The following is an 18218-nucleotide window of genomic DNA, read 5'->3' on the forward strand; positions in this document are numbered from 1 at the left end:
TCCCAAGCGATCGCTCAGCCATCTTTGAATAAAGCAGCTCTTTTACTAAAGTAAAGTGACTTTAGATTAAAATGTCAGATATAGATTGTTATTACTCGTGTAATGTTACATTTACAATGTTTTTGACCATAAAATACCAGTTTTACAATGTTTTGACCATATAACGCTAGTTTAACAGTGTTAAACTCCGACATAGTTGAAGCTCTTATGTCTTTTTTTGTGGCCATTTCATAAAGTTGTAATGTTATAAAGTAAATTTGTTGATTTTTGAGGCAACATAGTTTACAGAGTAAACCTTCTGGTACATGTGCTTCCAATTTGAACCAAGCAGGACTTTTTGAATTTCTGTGTATTTGCACATTAGATCAGGATTTCCTCCAAATTGGACCAGACCCTCCAGTTAATCCCAATCCTGTCCGCGTTAGATTAACCCCCCGCTGGTCCTGAGACAAAGTAAAGAAAACAAAAACACCAACACGGATGTAAATTTTCAGTAGTTTTATTGAAAAATGCCTCTTCTGTTTTCAGAAATAAATAAGAAAATAAGGCTGTGGAATTCACAATCTGCAGTTTAAACGTGACGCAGCAACACGGCGGTGTTTCTGTGCTCGCAGGTTTCCACACTGCAGTGATACTGAGAGAACGACAACAACTATATTCTGATTAAAACAAAACCAAACTGTAAATATACACCACAGACATGCAATTCCACCGCTGGTAAAATGAGCTGTGACGGAATAAAAGAAAAACTGATAAATATAAAGTTTTAAAAAGATACAAAGAAGTGAACGCTGTGTTTAACTGAAGCAGATGAATGAGATTATATTTAACATATGGATGAACTGTGACAGGGAAAGAAAACAACAATGTGGGATCTGAAGGAGCAACATTTGCTCGCTCACACACACACACACACAAATAATAATATGTTACAAACAAAAACACAACAATGATAAAGGTTACAGGCTTTTTTTTGTTTGTTCATGGATTCTTAACTTGAAATTTTACCCCAAAACTTCCACAAACTGAATATTCACATATGTGTCGAACGTCATTTTTAACCAACATTTCTTTGTGTAGATGTGCGAAACCTTACAAAACAACACAGGTTTAACAAAGGGAAGGAAAAAAAGTGGTTTCGGTTTTTACGATGTTAGCTTGTCGGACGGTTTTCTTAATAGCGATCTCTTCCGACGCTGGCTTTGCGACTCCTCCTGCTCCCTGGAGGCGGGGACTACTCTGGCGCCGTGCTCAGGAGGGAAGCTTCCTGCTCGGAGATAGTGCGTTGTTTTGTTTGAGTCGTTGAATGCTAGCTCTAGCTCTGCTACATGTTTGGTAAACAACAGGGCGGGGGGCGTGTCCACGGCAGGTTTTTGTTCTTGGTATGATGCAGTGGTTTAATCCCATGTTATGTAAGATGCTAAAAGTAAAATAGCGCGACAGGCTCATTAAGTGAAATATTATTGCTATTGTACGTCAAATTTTGAGATTAGGTCACTAAATTAGGATTATTTCCTACCGGTTTTAAACATATATATAAATGTTTTTTTACCTAAACTTTGCGATTTAGGCTACGTTTAAGTTCAGGACATTTAAGCTTTTGCATCACTGGATAAATCAAGACGGCAGCTTTGTTTGAAATGTGCGGAAAACTGTTGATTTTTACTCGTAAATGTGTTAAAAAACAACAAAAAACAGTCGAAACAAAAGGATATTTAGAGATTTGGAAATTGTTTTTAACCACATCAAACAAATGTATTTACTCTGTTATGGAATTGTTTCAAATGTTTTACTGGAACAGCTGCTGTGGACACGCCCCCTTGTGGTTGTTTTGTCATTTATCCTCATAATCGATTCATTTAGTTCAATTCAAACAAACTTCTAGAAGTTTCCCGCTTCTTAAAATTGAATAATCTTAAATTTTTATGGACTAAATGAATCAATTATGACACAGACACTTCACATCATACACCAGAACAGAACTCATGGTTAGTGACGAATCAGCTGTTAGGAATCGTTTTTGTTGGGTTTTTTGCATATAAAGCGTCAAACCTGAACCTGAACCTGAGTGTAGAGACAGTTCAGTTAAAAAAAACAGCTGCAAACACAGGACATAGAAAAATTCAAAGAAAGGAACAAAAAGAAAAGGAATGGCGTTCAGCAAAGCAGCAGGTGGTTGTTGTTGTTGTTGTTGTTGTTGTTTTGCAAAAGCACAAGCTTCAAACCCACAGATGTTAAAACTGGATTCAAACACACTTTACAGGCACAAATGAGTTTATTTACACGTCCACACTAAAATGCTGCTGCTGCTGCTGAAGCTGTGGTGCTTCCACCTTTGTTAGTATTTGCTTCTCTGTTGTTTGTCTCATTTGTCTCATTTGTCTCATGCTCCTCCACTGAACGCTCTCTGGTGTTTGGCGGCGCCGTCGTCGTCTGTGTGAGTCGTTGTTAGTACAGCGTTTCCTCTCTGTTGTTGTTGTTGTTGTTGTTGTTGTTGTTGATGAGCTTTAGAGCGAGTGAGCATGTGTTTCAGTTACAGGACTGGGTTTGTTTTGTTTGTGTCAGTGAAAGCAGCGCAGAGGCGAGAAAAGTTACTGCTGTGAACCTGAAAGAGGACGGAGGCGTCACATGGTCAAAGCAGCCGGCGGCGACAAATCAACACAAACAATGTCTCTGCGTTTCTCCACGAGAGAAAAGATCCTCAACATCTCAGCCAGAGTCACATGACACTCACCTGACAGAACCCACGTTTTCCACAGTCACTGCACAGCAGCTCATCAACGTGAACATGAGACTGAGTTAAATGTCAAATCCACATTATCTTGCGCGTGCGACATGTTACCTCGCGTGTGCGACACAATGCGTGTGCGACATGTTATCTCGCGTTTGTGATATGTTATCTCGCGTGTGCGATATGTTATCTCGCGTGTGCGATATGTTGTCTTGCGTGTGCGTTATGTTATCTTGCGTGTGCGATATGTTATCTTGCATGTGCGACATGTTACCTCGCGTGTGCGACACAATGCGTGTGCGACATGTTATCTCGCGTGTGCGATATGTTATCTCGCGTGTGCGATATGTTATCTTGCATGTGCGACATGTTACCTCGCGTGTGTGACTTGTTATCCTGCGTGTGTGACTTGTTATCTTGCGCATGTGACATGTTATCTCGCGTGTGCAACATGTTATCTTGCACATGCGACATGTTACCTTGCGCGTGCAACATGTTATCTCGCACGTGCGTCATGTTATCGTGCGTGTGCAACATATTGCGAGTGTGACATGTTATCTTGCGCGTGCGACATGTTATCGCGCGTGCGACATGTTATCGCGCGTGTGCAACATATTGCGAGTGTGACGTTATCTTGCGCATGCGACATGTTATCTTGCGCATGCAACATGTTATCTCGCACGTGCGTCATGTTATCGTGCGTGTGCAACATATTGCGAGTGTGACATGTTATCTTGCGCGTGCGACATGTTATCGCGCGTGTGCAACATATTGCGAGTGTGACGTTATCTTGCGCATGCGACATGTTACCTCGCATGTGCAACATGTTATCTCGCGCATGCGACATGTTATCTTGCGCATGCGACATGTTACCTCGCATGTGCAACATGTTATCTCGCGTGTGCAACATATTGCGAGTGTGACATGTTATCTTGCGCATGCGACATGTTACCTCGCGTGTGCAACATGTTATCTTGCACATGCGACATGTTACCTTGCGCGTGCGATATGTTATCTCGTGCATGCGACGTTACCTCGCATGTGCAACATGTTATCTTGCGCGTGCGACATGTTATCGCGCGTGTGCAACATATTGCGAGTGTGACGTTATCTTGCGCATGCGACATGTTATCTTGCGCATGCGACATGTTACCTCGCATGTGCAACATGTTATCTCGCGCGTGCGACATGTTATTGCGCGTGTGCAACATATTGCGAGTGTGACATGTTATCTTGCGCATGCGACATGTTACCTCGCGTGTGCGACATGTTATCTCACATGCGATATGTTATCATGTGTGTGCGTCATGTTATCGCGCGTGCGGCATAATGAGTGTGCGACATGTTATCTCTCGTTTGCGACATGTTATCTGTCGTTTGCGACGTTATCTCTCGTTTGCGACATGTTATCTCGCGCGTGCGACATGTTATCTTGCGTGCGCGACATGTCATCTTGCACGTGTGAGGGCTTCGTAGTATTTAGATTTAAAGTAAAAATGAATGTTCACTAAAGTCTGTCTTGAAGGACCTTGGATGTGATCATGTGACTCCAGGTGAAAACAGAGCAGGAGCTTTTCCCTCTCACGCGTCATGTGACGTACCTGCGTATCCTTGTCCGTTGTAAGGAATCCCGACGCACTGAGAGGAGTCGCAGTATCCTGAAGGTCCAGCAGGACCACGCATGCCAGCATATCCTGGACGTCCGGGGGGACCGCGTGGTCCGGCAGAGCCTGGAGGTCCTGGAGGTCCCGTCCTGCTTTCCCCTGGAGGACCTGGAGGTCACACACACACACACACACACACAGGGACACGTCAGGGTTTGGGTTCAGAGACTCAGGAGAAGACAGAACATGTGAGGACATGACGTACCTGGAGGCCCTCTGGGTCCTTTCTGTCCCACCACTGATGAACCTCGTTCACCTTTCTCTCCTGCAGGACCTGAGACAAACACAGGGAGGTCAGAGGTCAAAGGTCGTCTGGTCGGTCTGAGCACAGACGCTCAGGGATGTCGGGTCTCAGTTATCAAGACAAAGACTCTGAGATTCACCGACGTTTTCTGCAACTCTTACAGGACGACAGTTCACTAAAGACTAAAGCTTGTGATCAGGTTCTACAGCGGTGATGGGGGGTCAGGGGTCAGAGGTCGTACCTCTCTCTCCGAGCTGGCCTGGTAAACCTGAGCTTCCTGGGAAACCGTTCCTGCCCGAGGCGCCGGGCTCTCCGCGGGGCCCCTGTCTGCCAGGAGGACCGGGGGGTCCTGCAGGTCCCGGGCCGCTGTTTCGCTGCTCGCTCGGGATCTGGTTCAGTAGCGTGTTGACTCGACTCATTTGTGCTGCAGCGACAGAAAATATAGAACAATTTTAATCAAAGAAGAAGAAGAAGAAGAAGAAGAAGAAGAAGAAGAGACGGGGAAAACGACGACTTACAGGTGACGAGCTGCTCACAAACTTGTCTGGCGATGAATCTCATCATGTTTTGAGGAGCAAAGTCACCCTGAGAGCAGAGGGGGCGGAGCTAAGGTCAGGACAAAAACTTTTCCTTGAGAAAAAACTTTAATGTCTAATGGCGTATTTCCACCGGGAGCGTCACAAAACCATGACGTTTCAGTGTGAACGCAGCATTAAAAGCAGGATTTCTCTCTTTATTCACAACATAGAAAACAATCTGTGATAAGAGCTTTCATTTTTTAGGTTTTAAATGTTTGAAAACTGCATAAAAACACCAGATGAACTCACTCTCTCTCCTTTGTCTCCTTTAGCTCCGACGTTTCCCTACAAAAAAAAACAACAGAACAGAAGGTCACCATCGTTATCGATGTTCTTATGTTTGACGATGTTGGAGAAAAGAGAAAAGCAGAGGGACGAGGCGCTCACAGGAGATCCAGAGTCTCCGGGTTTTCCGGGTTGTCCTGCTCCTCCTGTTATTCCAGGAGATCCTGGAGGTCCCTGCACACAAACACAGAGCGAGAGAAGAGCAATGAGACATCAGCGTTAGAGCCGACACGAGCAGACAATCACACGGGGGAGTCTCAGGCCGTGAGCCGTAAATATAAAATCACATTTTTTACGATTAAAGAGGACAGAGCCCGGAAGTGCTATGTCCGTGTCTGTGTCATGACCTCGTCTATGAAGCCCTAAAAGTCCATAACAATCAGTTCAGTCACTGCTCAGAGTGCAGGGTTTGATTGTTTTCCTGAGCTCTATGAAGAGGAACGGCACTTCTGTTGACTAGTCACGTCACTGGTGAATTTCACCACTCCTCTGAACAGCAGCGCCTCCTAGTCTGTGCACTAGAGTCCGGGCAAATCCGGGGACGTACTTTCAACCATAGAAGAAGAAGAACTCCTCTTGTTGTAGCTGCTGAGCTCCTTACAAGAAGAAGAGTAGTTCTTCTTCTTCTTCTTCAATATAAAGCAGGACACAGCACCAAACGTCACCTAAAGGAAGGAGCAGTGCCAACAATACGTATATAACTGTCTTTGTGTGCTTGTTTAGTCGTTTAGCATTAGCGATAGCCGGCTACACGCTAAGCTACAGGCTACGCTGGTGTTTCATGTGCATGTGTGTTTATCATCTCGGTAACCACAACGTTATCCAAGCTCCAGGCGTCCTGCAGCAGTCTTTCACTGTCACAGTGTCTTCTGACTCTGGCTCAGACTCCGTTTAAATGTGTCAGGGATTACGACATCACTCAGTGTTTTGATTATTGCTAGCGGTGCATCTGCCTTTCCAGAGGGGGACCTGCGGGTCTGAGAGCTGACGTGCCAATGACATCACTTCCAGGTAACTGGCCAATCACAAGACAGTCCGTGTTCTGTGGGTGTGGCTTTGGTCGGAAACAGCGCGGCTGACGAGAGCGTCAGTGATGAGACGTTTACATCGGCTCGTTTGTAGCGACGAGGAGGTTTTTGACTTCATGTTTGTAAGTACACCTCCAGATCTCACAGAAGTGAGACCATGCTATGGCCGCTTTAAAGCAAGTGTGTTTGTGTTTGTGAGGTTCGGTAACAACCGGAATGTACCATTATAATCTTATTTAATTGTTAATTAATGTTCACTAAAAATGTTCACTAAAAAAATATGTAAAAGTTACTGTTAATGACTGTTAAAGTCAACGTGTAACCGTTTTTTAATGATTTCTTTGTAGAAAGTAGAAAATATTCACATTTAAGATGCTAAAAATAAAGATAAAGTCTACATGAGTCCAGACGACCATGATGTTCATGAGAAGTGAGGCTGGAAGACATGCAGAAGTCTCACCATGGGTCCTGGGGGGCCTCTGGGTCCAGCGGTTCCGTCCTTCCCTTGAGGACCCTGAAATTAAAGGAGGAGGATTTAAAGGGGAGCAGGACGACGTCAAAGTTTGTAAAAATGTTCAGCGGCGTCAGAACTTACTCTGACTCCGGCCGGTCCAATTGGACCCGCAGCACCAGCAGGACCAGGAGAACCCTTCAAAACACGCAGAGACACAGACGTTACACTGCAGCAGGATACGTGCAGGGCACAACACAACGCAACGCAACACAACACAACACAACACAACACAACAAAACAAAACACAACATAACACGACACAACACAACACCGTCAACAACAGAGGCACAGACGTTACACTGCAGCAGGATCTGTGCAGGGCACAACACAACACACACACCGTCGAACACAAAACACCGTCAACACAACACAACACACACACCTTCAACACAACACAACACACACACCGTCAACACAAAACACCGTCAACACAACACAACACACACACCGTCAACACAACACAACACACACACCGTCAACACAACACAACACACACACCATCAATACAACACAACACACACACCATCAACACAACAACACACACACCGTCAACACAACACAACACACACACCGTCAACACAACACAACACACACACCTTCAACACAACACAACACACACACCGTCAACACAACACACACACCGTCAACACAACAACAAACCTGTGCCCATCCGTTTATTGGCTGCCAACTTGATTTTACAGATTTTAGCCTCCAAACATAAGATTAACCTAATAAAATCTATGTTTGCTTAAATCTATAATATCCTCAGAACATGTTTCACGTCTTTATCTCACTGTGAGACAGACTTTTCCAGGAAACTGAAGTTTGTAAACCACTCACTCTCCCACACCAAAGCCCATAGAGAAAATCAGTGATTTTAGCTCACGGGGACACAGGAGCTGCTGGTCTACTGCTGCCTCGTGTGGTCACTTTGTGTCACTGAGGTAAATCTGAACAAAGGATTTCAAAAGCCAAATTGACAAAATCAGACATTTGAACTTAGTGATGGAGGCAGCAGTGGATCAACAACTCCTGTGTGTGTGATGTTAAAATCACTGGTTTTCTCTATGGGCTTTGGTGTGGGAGAGTGAGTGGTTTACAAACTTCAGTTTCCTGTCCGTCTCACAGTGAGATAAAGACGTAAACGTGTTCTGTAGATATTATAGACTTAAGCAGCTGTGTCTGCCTGTCTTTACAAGCTCTAGGTGGCGCTCTGAGCACAGTCACACTACTTAAACGTCTGTGCTACAAAACCTTTTTGTACATTTGACATTTTAACATATGAATGTCAGAAGTTCACTGTAAAAAGAACCTGTTATTATTTAACGTCGTCTCTGGTCCACTAAATCTCCACAGGTCAAACTTAATGTGACTCCACAGGTCAAAGGGTCACAGGAGCCACTTAGCATCGGCCTGCAACTGAGCCTTTAAAACAGAGTTAATGGAGTCTGACACTGCGAGTGCCTGTCATTCAAACCTGGATTTATTTCACTCCGTCGTCTCCGTGTGTTGTTGTTTTTTTGTTGTTAAAAACGTCACTGGAATCAAAGACTGACAGAAAAAAGTGGATCAGACTTTACCGTCGTCTCTTATCACTCAGATAAACCATGACTCAGTGGTTGAGCCGTGACCCGAGATGCTCCGCTCTCATGAGCTCAGGTGTCAGCGTTTCTGCCAAAGTGTCTCGGCAAAGATAAACAACTGACAGGAGGAGGAGGAGGAGGAGGAGGAGGATGAAGCAGCTGTTGGCTGCGTCTCCACTGACTGATCTTTAATTTAAACGTAATAATCGGGAAAACGACTTCACAGACAAAACAACAACCTCCCTCTCTTTGTCTTCTCTGAAATCCCCCGCAGCTGGAAAAACATCTGCCACATGGACGCTTGTTTTAACTCACCTTCTGTCCAGGTAAACCGGCGTCACCGCGGTCTCCCTTAGGTCCAGGGCGGCCCTGACACAAGAAACAGAACAAAGCAGGAAAGGAAAGACTTTTTTAGATGAATCTAGGAAACTAAAACTTCCCACGATAAGTCCGTGAGGACACGCCCCTCATGTCGTTTTGATTGTTGGAGACGTCAGTGTTAGCAGCTACTGTAGCGACATTAGCTGTGGCTGTGGACCAACACTGTGCCGTGTAGGGGTCACAATGTCACGATATTGCGATACATGGCACCATCTAGTGGACTCAAGCGATTTTTTTGCTAATTCACAACAAACCGTTTATTTATGCTTAAAAAAGATAGTATGTGTCTCAAAAGTGATAAAATATTGCGATATTTCACTGTATTTTTCTCTCCTACCTGACACAGCAGTGTTCAATGTTAGCCGCATTAGTCCTGTAGCGACATTAGCCGCTACTGTGTCATGTGTATTTAACGTTAGCAGCTACCGTGTTGACATCAGTAAAGTCACTTTTTTTAATGATAGCAGCCACTGTAGCGACATTAGCCGCTAGTGTACAACTGACCCTGTACCATGTGTATTTAACTTTAGCAGTAAATGTGTTGACATCAGTTGCTACTTTCACTACGTTGGTGTTATATGTTTGCAGCTACCGTGGCTACACACCTTAGCATCCTTGTTTGATGTGTCATCATCTGGCTACAGTAGCTACTGTCATCAGTGTTTGATATACTGCGCCGACGTTAGCAGCTACTGCTACTAGCCTGTCGACATAGCCTCATAGTTCGAGGTTAGCAGCTACCAGAGTGTGGCTACAGTAGCAGCTAGCTGCTGTGAGTTGTCTTCAGGGAAAGACATGAAGAAAAAACTCATTTGAAAAGGACCTTCATGCTTTTATTTGCCTTTAAACGCCTTCATTCTCTGGCCCCTCCCTGTCTCTATGGTCTGCTCCTCTTTGTCGTCCATAATCGAGGCTGAAGCTCAGAGGAGACCGAGCTTTCTCCATCTCAGCTCCCAAACATTGTGGAATGAGCTCCTGCTCCACATTTTCAAACTGGCTTTTAACCCAGAGTGAGTTGTTTTAGCTTATTTTCTTATTATTGTTGTTTTTAAATGCATCTTTAATGTGTGTCTTTTAGCCCTCATTAGTCCTCTTATTGTCCCCCAGCCCTGTGGTTTATAAATACATAAACCATCGTCAAGTTAATAAGTGAAATATCAAATATGATTGTTTTTGTCTATGAGGAAACATCTAAAAGATCCAGGTTCAGGTTAATTACCTGGATCTGTGTGTGTGTGTGTGTGTGTGTGTGTGTGTGTGTCCATGGACTCACAGCTGGTCCTGGAATGGACAGCCCGCTGGGTCCTTGAGGACCAGGCAGACCCATGGGTCCAGGTGGTCCGTTGTCTCCCCGCGGGCCGACGGGTCCCTGTGAGACGCAGAGAGACAGAGAGACATAGAGACAGACGCTCAGGTCAGAGACACGGACACACAGTGAGAGTCAGTGTGTCGTCATTGTTCAACTATGCTACTGTGGGAATCTGTGGTGACCAGGAATTCTGCTGCTGCTGCTCCGATCGTCCTGAACCGCCCTCGCTTCATATCAGAGGGAGAAAAAACCACCGGCCAAGAAACACTCATTCGATAAGTGGAATCAGATGTTGTTCACTTGCTTCAAAGCTTCGGACTTTAAACAATGCCGGGTTTTCATTGAGAGCAGATCACTCACTCACTCACTGAGTCTGAGCCAGAGCTCTGCTGCGTCCATTAAACACTTTCAAAATGACACACAGGATAGAAGAAGATGCTTTAAAAATACTCACAGCAGGACCTGCTTCTCCTCTTTCACCCCGAGGACCTTTGCTGCCAGGAGCTCCCTTAAGGAGAGGAGGAGGAGGAGGAGGAGGAGGAGGAGAAGGAGAAGGAGAAGGAGGAGGACATTTATCATGTCAACACAACAGAGAGAAAAAACAACATTAAAATGTTCCTGTGTACATTTAATGGAAAGTGAGTCGAGTTACACGACAAATATGTGATAATAAATTGTCATCAACCTGAGAAGTGGAAAAATATCAAGTTCTGTTTCCATACATGCTTCAGTGTTTTTTAAAACATGGCTGCAAAAATGAATTTTAGCCACTTAAGAAAAGACTCAGCTGACAAAATCCACGTCAGAGTAAGTCTACGACGTCTTTAAGAACACGTTCACGTCTTTATCTCACTGTTTGTAAACCACTCACTCTCCCACACCAAAGCCCACAGAGAAAACCAGTGATTTTAACATCACACACACAGGAGTTGTTGATCCACTGCTGCCTCCATCACTAAGTTCAAATGTCTGATTTTGTCAATTCAGCTTTGAAAATCCTTTCTTCAGATTTATCTCAGTGACACAAAGTGACCACACGAGGCAGCAGAGGATCAGCAGCTCCTGTGTCCTTGGTGTGGGAGAGTGAGTGGTTTACATAACAGTGAGTAAGTGTCAACTTAAAAAGGTCCAGTGTGTATGAAATAGTGACCTCTGATGGTGAGACTGCATATTGCAGAAACAAACACGACGTCCTCTGTAACGTGTGATTCTACAGCTACAAAAACCTCATGACTTTATATTAAAGTGATTATACACGTGTATATAAACAGAGTCTCCATGTCTCTGAGACGGGCACAGGGGGGCGCTCTACAAACACCAGACGGTTCTTACCACTGGACCCTGAGGTCCCGGGAGTCCGTTGGCCTCTGAGGTGCAGGTGCAGGAGTTTGGAAGAGCGGGACACTTCAGCTCGTCCCTCTGTCCCAGAAGGAAACATCCGATTAATCACTTCATCCAGTCATGATTCAGAATCATCGCCAACGGCAACAGTCAAGCTGAGAGCTCAGTTTGTGTGTGTCTGTCCTCATGACAGTGTGTGTCCTCATGTGTCCTTATGTATCCTCATGTCAGTGTGTGTCCTCATGTCTGTGTGCGTCCTCATGTCAGTGTGTGTCCTCATGTCTGTGTGTGTCCTCATGTGTCCTCATGTCAGTGTGTGTCCTCATGTGTCCTCATGTGTCCTCATGTGTCCTCATGTCAGTGTGTGTCCTCATGTCAGTGTGTGTCCTCATGTCAGTGTGTGTTCTCATGTCAGTGTGTGTCCTCATGTGTCCTCATGTCAGTATATGTCCTCATGTTAGTGTGTGTCCTCATGTCAGTGTGTGTCCTCATGTCAGTATGTGTCCTCATGTCAGTATGTGTCCTCATGTCAGTGTGTGACCTCATGTCAGTATGTGTCCTCATGTCAGTGTATGTCCTCACGTCAGTGTGTGTCCTCATGTCAGTGTATGTCCTCATGTCAGTGTGTGTCCTCATGTCAGTGTATGTCCTCATGTGTCCTCACAGCAGACTTCTTTCTGTAGGTTCAGTTTTTAGGTTAAAATCTGTTAAATATTTTTTCTAGAGTCACTGCATCAACAACGAGCCGCAGAACAAATGTGTGGGTCAGTGAACGCACCACGGGAGTGTGTGCGTGTGTGCGTGTGTGTGTGTGCATGCCCACGAGGTGAGGATTCACTGAGTCATCATCACACGTTTGACAGGTGCAGTGAAAACATGAAACACACCAAACACAACAGCGGTGAAGGTGTGAACAGTGAGATGTTAAACCTCTGTGAGTCATTCATGACATCACTGTGTGTGTGTGTGTGCATCTATGTGTCCTCACTCTGTGTGTGTGTCCGTGTGTCCTCACTGTGTGTGTGTGCGTCCGTGTGTCCTCACTTTGTGTGTGCGTCGTGTGTCCTCACTGTGTGTGTGTGTTTGTGTGTGTCCTCACTGTGTGTGTGTGTTTGTGTGTCCTCACCATTGACGGCAGGTCACAGCATCTGTCCTTGCTGGTCCAGGCCAAACTGCAGATGATGTCAAACATCTGGAGCTGGAACTGTGAGGAAAACAAGAAGTGTGTGTGTGTGTGAGTCAGTTACACAAACCACAGCCAGTGCTGAGTCAGCTCATTTTTTAATGTCCACTATTAATAAAGACTTTTATTTAAACTGTGTTTAATGTAAATCACTAACATTTGACCTGACGTCATCTGCATATGGTGTGACTGAATCAAGAGGACAATGTGGTTCACACGAGCAGACGTGAAGACAAAAGACCAAACATCTACGTCTTTATCTCACTGTGAGACAGACTTTTGTAAACCACTCACTCTCCCACACCAAAGCCCACAGAGAAAACCAGTGATTTTAAAAGCACACACACACACACACACACACACACACACACACACACAGGAGTTGTTGATCAACTGCTGCCTCCATCACTAAGTTCAAATGACTTATTTTGTCACTTTTAAAAACCTTCATTCAGATTGACCTCAGTGACACAGAGTGACCACACGAGGCAGCAGAGGACCAGCAGCTCCTGTGTCCCTGTGAGCTGAAATCACTGAGTTTCTCTGTGGACTTTGGTGTGGGAGAGTGAGTGGTTTACAAAAGTCTGTCTCACAGTGAGATGAAGACAAGAAATTTGAACTATAACCTAAATGATCCTTTAAAACCTGGAAAAATCAGATGTTTCTCTGCTGAGCTGAAACAAATCAACGTCACGTCTTTAAACTCTAAATCACAGTTAAAAGCCTTTAAATCGATGCTACAGTCGGGTTCTGCTGCAGGATCAGAGTCCACTTACCGTCGCAGATTCTCCCTTGGAGCCGATGGACTTGGACATCTTGCCCAGAACCTGGTAGCCGTCGCTGGACGTGTTTCCAGCATCCTTGATCTGCTTCTCAGCCACTTCTTGGCAATCGACGTTGAGCTTGACGCTGGTGGATGAAACCAGGATGTGGAGCTTCACGGAGAGAGAGAGAGAGAGAGAGAGAGAGAGAGAGAGAGAAGAGAAAACCCACTTTTACTGGCACATTCTCTGCTCCAGGACCAAGTCTGGGGTCTGGTTTTTATCCTGCTGGCCTGTAAATGATTAGGTTGTAGTGAGTCTGGCAGCTGTCTGCAGAGGTTCTGCTCACACACGCGGGAAAAAACCAGCGCTTCTGATGAACGAGCCGCGAGGCTTCACCTCGGCAGGCTGAAGTTTTCAATCTCAGACTCCAGAAAACACACGTTTGTTTCCAGGGTTTCAAAAAATACTATTATGAATATTTTCTCAGCTTGTACTTGTACAGGAAGTGGAAATGTATCAAATAACCACCAGAAGAAGAGATTCCAGCGTGAAGAGGACAAATCAAAGCTGTCCTAACTTCTCGTCTTCATGTGTTTGTGTATAAACAGTGGTTTGATGGTTCTTTTCCTTCACAGCAGCCGTTTGAACGTAAACACTCGTTTCAGTCACAACTCAAACATGTGTCCACCCTCGTCAAAAAAGTGGAATCACCTCAGATCTCCGTCACCGCATCCACCTCATGTCGTCATCCCGCGGTCGACCACGAGCGCTTCATTACATTACTTTGCTAAAATGAAGCGTGGTCAGCGCACGTTTGACCGACATGAGTGTGTGTGTGTGTGTGTGTGTGTGTGTGTGTGTGTGTGTGTGTGATGTTCATGTGAAACGCCAGAGGAGTTTCACTCCGAGTGAAACTGAGACTCAACAGGCCGGAAAATCCTCTGAGGACGCGGATCCACGGGGATGAGATCAGTTATCGTTGGACGTCAAAATAATGGAAAAAAAAGTCTCTCAAAACCTTTAAATTATGGCAACAATAATTGTATCAAATCTCTCGGTTTCCCTGGATCTTCTTCACCTTCTAAAAACAGTGTTTTTGACCTGGAAATCGTATTCTGAAAGGCTGTTATGTCAGCTTTAATAGCAGGATATACACTTTGCCTGTTTCCGCTAACACAGGATGTTTACAGTTGCTATGACAACAAGTGAACGCCGCCGGCAGCATATTAGGTCAACTGCCGGATCAATAAACTCCCCTAAAATGACAAAAAGACGATTTTAGGGGTGATATAAAGCGTTCCCGTCTGTCACCTCCAGGCCTCCGTGGACACCGAGCGTCTGTTTTTCTGAGTTTCAGCAAACATCTCAGTCACTGACAGATTTCACCTCTCAGCTCATCTCATCCTCGTCTAAGTCCAACATTGGACCGAAGAGAGACTCTGAAATCCTTCCTCCTCTAAATCCTCCGGCAGACGCTCGGGGAGCTGCTTGGTAACGTGCCGCGGAGGGAAAGAGGGATTAACCGAGTCAGACGTGGTGATGTGGCCGAGTCCGACGTCTTCTTCACTAACACACACACACACATCACAGGAGGCTGAGACTCTGTAAATCATAGTGCTTTCACTTCACCACAGACAGGAAGTTCACGACGTCCCCACTGACTGTGGAGTAATGTCAGGTATTAAAGTGAATGAGGTACAGACCCCATGCCAGGAAACATGGCTGCCACCAGGGACTAAATGTACGATATCTTTAAGAACACGTAAATCACTAACATTTGATGTGACGTCATCTGCATATGGTGTGACTGAATCAAGAGGACAATGTGGTTCACACGAGCAGACGTGAAGACAAAAGACCAAACATCTACGTCTTTATCTCACTGTCAGACGGACGTTTGTAAACCACTCACTCTCCCACACCAAAGCCCACAGAGAAAACCAGTGATTTTAGCTGCTGCTCTACTGCTGCCTCCATCACTGAGTTCACATGTCTTCATTTATGAGTTTGGCTTCCCTCAGTGACACAAAGTGACCACACGGGGCAGCAGTGGATCAGCAGTGGATCAGCAGTGGATCAGCAGTGGATCAGCAGTGGATCAGCAGCTCCTGTGTGCTGTGATGTTGAAATCACTGGTTTTCTCTGTGGGCTTTGGTGTGGGAGAGTGAGTGCTTTACAAACGTCTGTCTCACAGTGAGATAAAGACGTGAACACGTTCTTAAAGATATCGTAGACTTAAGACTTAAGTTAAGTCTTTTTGTTAAGTGGATAACTTAAGTTGTTTTTGGGATCAAAACACAGAACCACACTTAACTCTTCTGTTCACTTCTCTTCATGATTTACTGGAGGTTCGGTCTCACTGACTTACACGCCTGCCCTGCGGCAGTGCCCTTGAGCAAGAACCTAAAGCAGGCAGTGACTGTGCTGGTTTATTACCAACTCTGAGGGAAAGAATGAGGAATTTTACCCTGAAGGCTCAGCGCTGCAGGAACTCCTGCCACTGAAATTCCTCCGTGTTTTGACCGTGTGGATTCTGAATCTCATCTGGAATCAAGTAGACGCCCCCTGGTGGTTAACCCTAACCTAACCTAACCCACGAGCCAGCTGTCAGAACCACTCGTAATAAGTCATTATTATGCACTTATTGAACTCTGGAATTCCTCCGTGTTCTGGGCGGATTCTTAAACCCGGGTGGAAAATTTACAACACGTCGTTTCTGCGTCTTTCACTGAAGACGAATGTGAAGATAAAGTGTTCTCGCCAAGAGAGGAATGACATCAGGAGGAAAAGTGAGGAAGATGAAGAAGAAGAAACAGATAAAACGACGACGATGATGATGATGAAGGGTCAGCAGGTAAAAAGAACACATAAGTCACTCAGAGACGCACAGATGCATGCTGGGAGGTAGAAACCATACAGCAGCAGACTCCCCCACAGCTCAGGGAGGTGGATGGAGGTAAAGCCCCGCCCCTTCCTCTCATCTGTGATGATGTCATCGTGACCCAGCAGAGCCTTCGCCCCGAGAGATGAAACTTAATGAGGTTTCAGATTTGTCCACACGACATCTGATAATGGATGACGCTGACCTCTGACCTCCGACACACTCACTGACCCTTTTTCTGCCTCATTTTAAGTAACAAGTTACAGATGATTCTTTGATTCTTTGTCTCAAAACATTTGAGAATATTTGTATTTTTTCTCATAGGATTGTTTTGTTTGTCTTTACAAAAACACTTTTTGTGATCTAAACAGACTTAAACTAAGACTTAGACAAGAACTTAATTTCCACTTCAGTCTTAAATCTACGATATCTTTAAGAACATGTTTCACGTCTTTATTTCACTGTTACTGATGTTTGTAACCCACTCACTCTCCCACACCAAACCCCATCAGTGATTTAAGCTGGCGAGGACAAAGGAGCTGCTGGTCCTCTGCTGCCTCGTGTGGTCACATGAAGACATTAGAACTTAGTGATGGAGGCAGCAGTTGATCAACAGCTCCTGTGTGTGTGATGTTAAAATCACTGGTTTTCTCTCTGGGCTTTGGTGTGGGAGAGTGAGTGCTTTACAAACCTCAGTTTCCTGTTGTCCAACAGTGAGATAAAGATATGAACGTGTTCTTCTTTTTATTTTAGATACTTTATTAATCCCCTTAGGGAAATTATTCTCTGCATTTTGACCCATCCTAGAATTAGGAGCAGTGGGCTACCACACTGAGTAGCACCCGGGGAGCAATGGGGGTTGGGTACCTTGCTCAGGCCCCAGCCCTTTCGACCTGGTGGGGACCTTCCGGTTACAAGCCAAGTCCCCTTTCCACTTGGCCACAGGCTATCATAACTTAAGTATTTTTGTTAAGTGGATAAAATCTGTTGTTTCTTGCATCCACTGGATCTGGATCTGGATCTGGATCTGGATCAGTACAGAAACAGTCGTCAGCCTCCGTCTCTCTGTGTCTGGAGGTTTCCGAACCAGAACTGACTCATCGCTCGTGTGCTGATGTTTTTTTCTGGAGATATCGTGAGGACACACAGATGGCGCTCTTCCACCGGTGCCAGCGTTTGAATTCGTATACGATGAAAAACAGGGACAATAAAAGTTTCTTTAACAAGCTGCTGAGGAACATGTGTTTGTGTCTGCGTTTGTAATGTCCAACACATTTGGAATGTGAGGAATTCTCCTCGTCTGTCTGACTCCTCACTTCCATCACTCCGGCGCTCCTGGAGCTCCTTCACACACTCGCGCTCAGCAGAAATGCGATTGTTTACCTTGTGGAAACTTCCGTGGAAGATCTTCTTCACCGGGCTGTCGTCAAACGTAACCCTCTGGACCTCGCCGCGCTCGTCTTTGTTGTAGAAAGACACCGTCTGAGTGGACGCTGCGCACAGACACGAGAGAGAGACACACGGTGAAGGACATTTTCTCAGAGCAGAGAGAGTTCACGTCCCCGAGGAACCAGTTCCTGAAAACATCGTCTGCCACCTTTGAATAAAGTTTATTTCAGGAATTCCACATGTTTCAGATGAAGACATCAAACCTGCACATGTAGGAAATTAAAATCAGACACCAAGACTGTTTGCTGTCTTTCAGACAGATGCTGTCGTTCCATCAGTTTAA

At 45.2% G+C, this 18218-nt stretch overlaps 1 protein-coding gene across 3 annotated transcripts in view; it reads right to left on the bottom strand.

Moving 5' to 3' along the window:
• Positions 1 to 483: 483 nt before the first annotated feature.
• Positions 484 to 18218, bottom strand: part of col12a1b (collagen, type XII, alpha 1b) — a 111963-nt gene continuing 94228 nt past the window's right edge. For 2 of the 3 annotated variants that reach the window (XM_058613866.1, XM_058613865.1), the window contains 16 exons: positions 17870 to 17979; positions 13618 to 13776; positions 12785 to 12862; positions 11650 to 11736; positions 10772 to 10825; positions 10282 to 10377; positions 8943 to 8996; positions 7126 to 7179; positions 6991 to 7044; positions 5605 to 5676; positions 5467 to 5502; positions 5158 to 5224; positions 4881 to 5063; positions 4601 to 4669; positions 4333 to 4503; positions 484 to 1267 (listed from right to left, as the gene is read on the bottom strand). In XM_058613866.1, coding sequence (XP_058469849.1) covers positions 1146 to 1267; positions 4333 to 4503; positions 4601 to 4669; positions 4881 to 5063; positions 5158 to 5224; positions 5467 to 5502; positions 5605 to 5676; positions 6991 to 7044; positions 7126 to 7179; positions 8943 to 8996; positions 10282 to 10377; positions 10772 to 10825; positions 11650 to 11736; positions 12785 to 12862; positions 13618 to 13776; positions 17870 to 17979 — 1466 coding nt within the window. In that variant the 3' untranslated portion in view covers positions 484 to 1145. Of the gene's footprint in view, positions 2606 to 4332; positions 4504 to 4600; positions 4670 to 4880; positions 5064 to 5157; positions 5225 to 5466; positions 5503 to 5604; positions 5677 to 6990; positions 7045 to 7125; positions 7180 to 8942; positions 8997 to 10281; positions 10378 to 10771; positions 10826 to 11649; positions 11737 to 12784; positions 12863 to 13617; positions 13777 to 17869; positions 17980 to 18218 lie in introns of all 3 variants that reach the window. The other variant, XM_058613868.1, reaches the window with a different exon arrangement.

This window comes from Solea solea, chromosome 17 (assembly GCF_958295425.1).
Source record: "Solea solea chromosome 17, fSolSol10.1, whole genome shotgun sequence".
In the NCBI taxonomy this organism is placed as follows: domain Eukaryota; kingdom Metazoa; phylum Chordata; class Actinopteri; order Pleuronectiformes; family Soleidae; genus Solea; species Solea solea.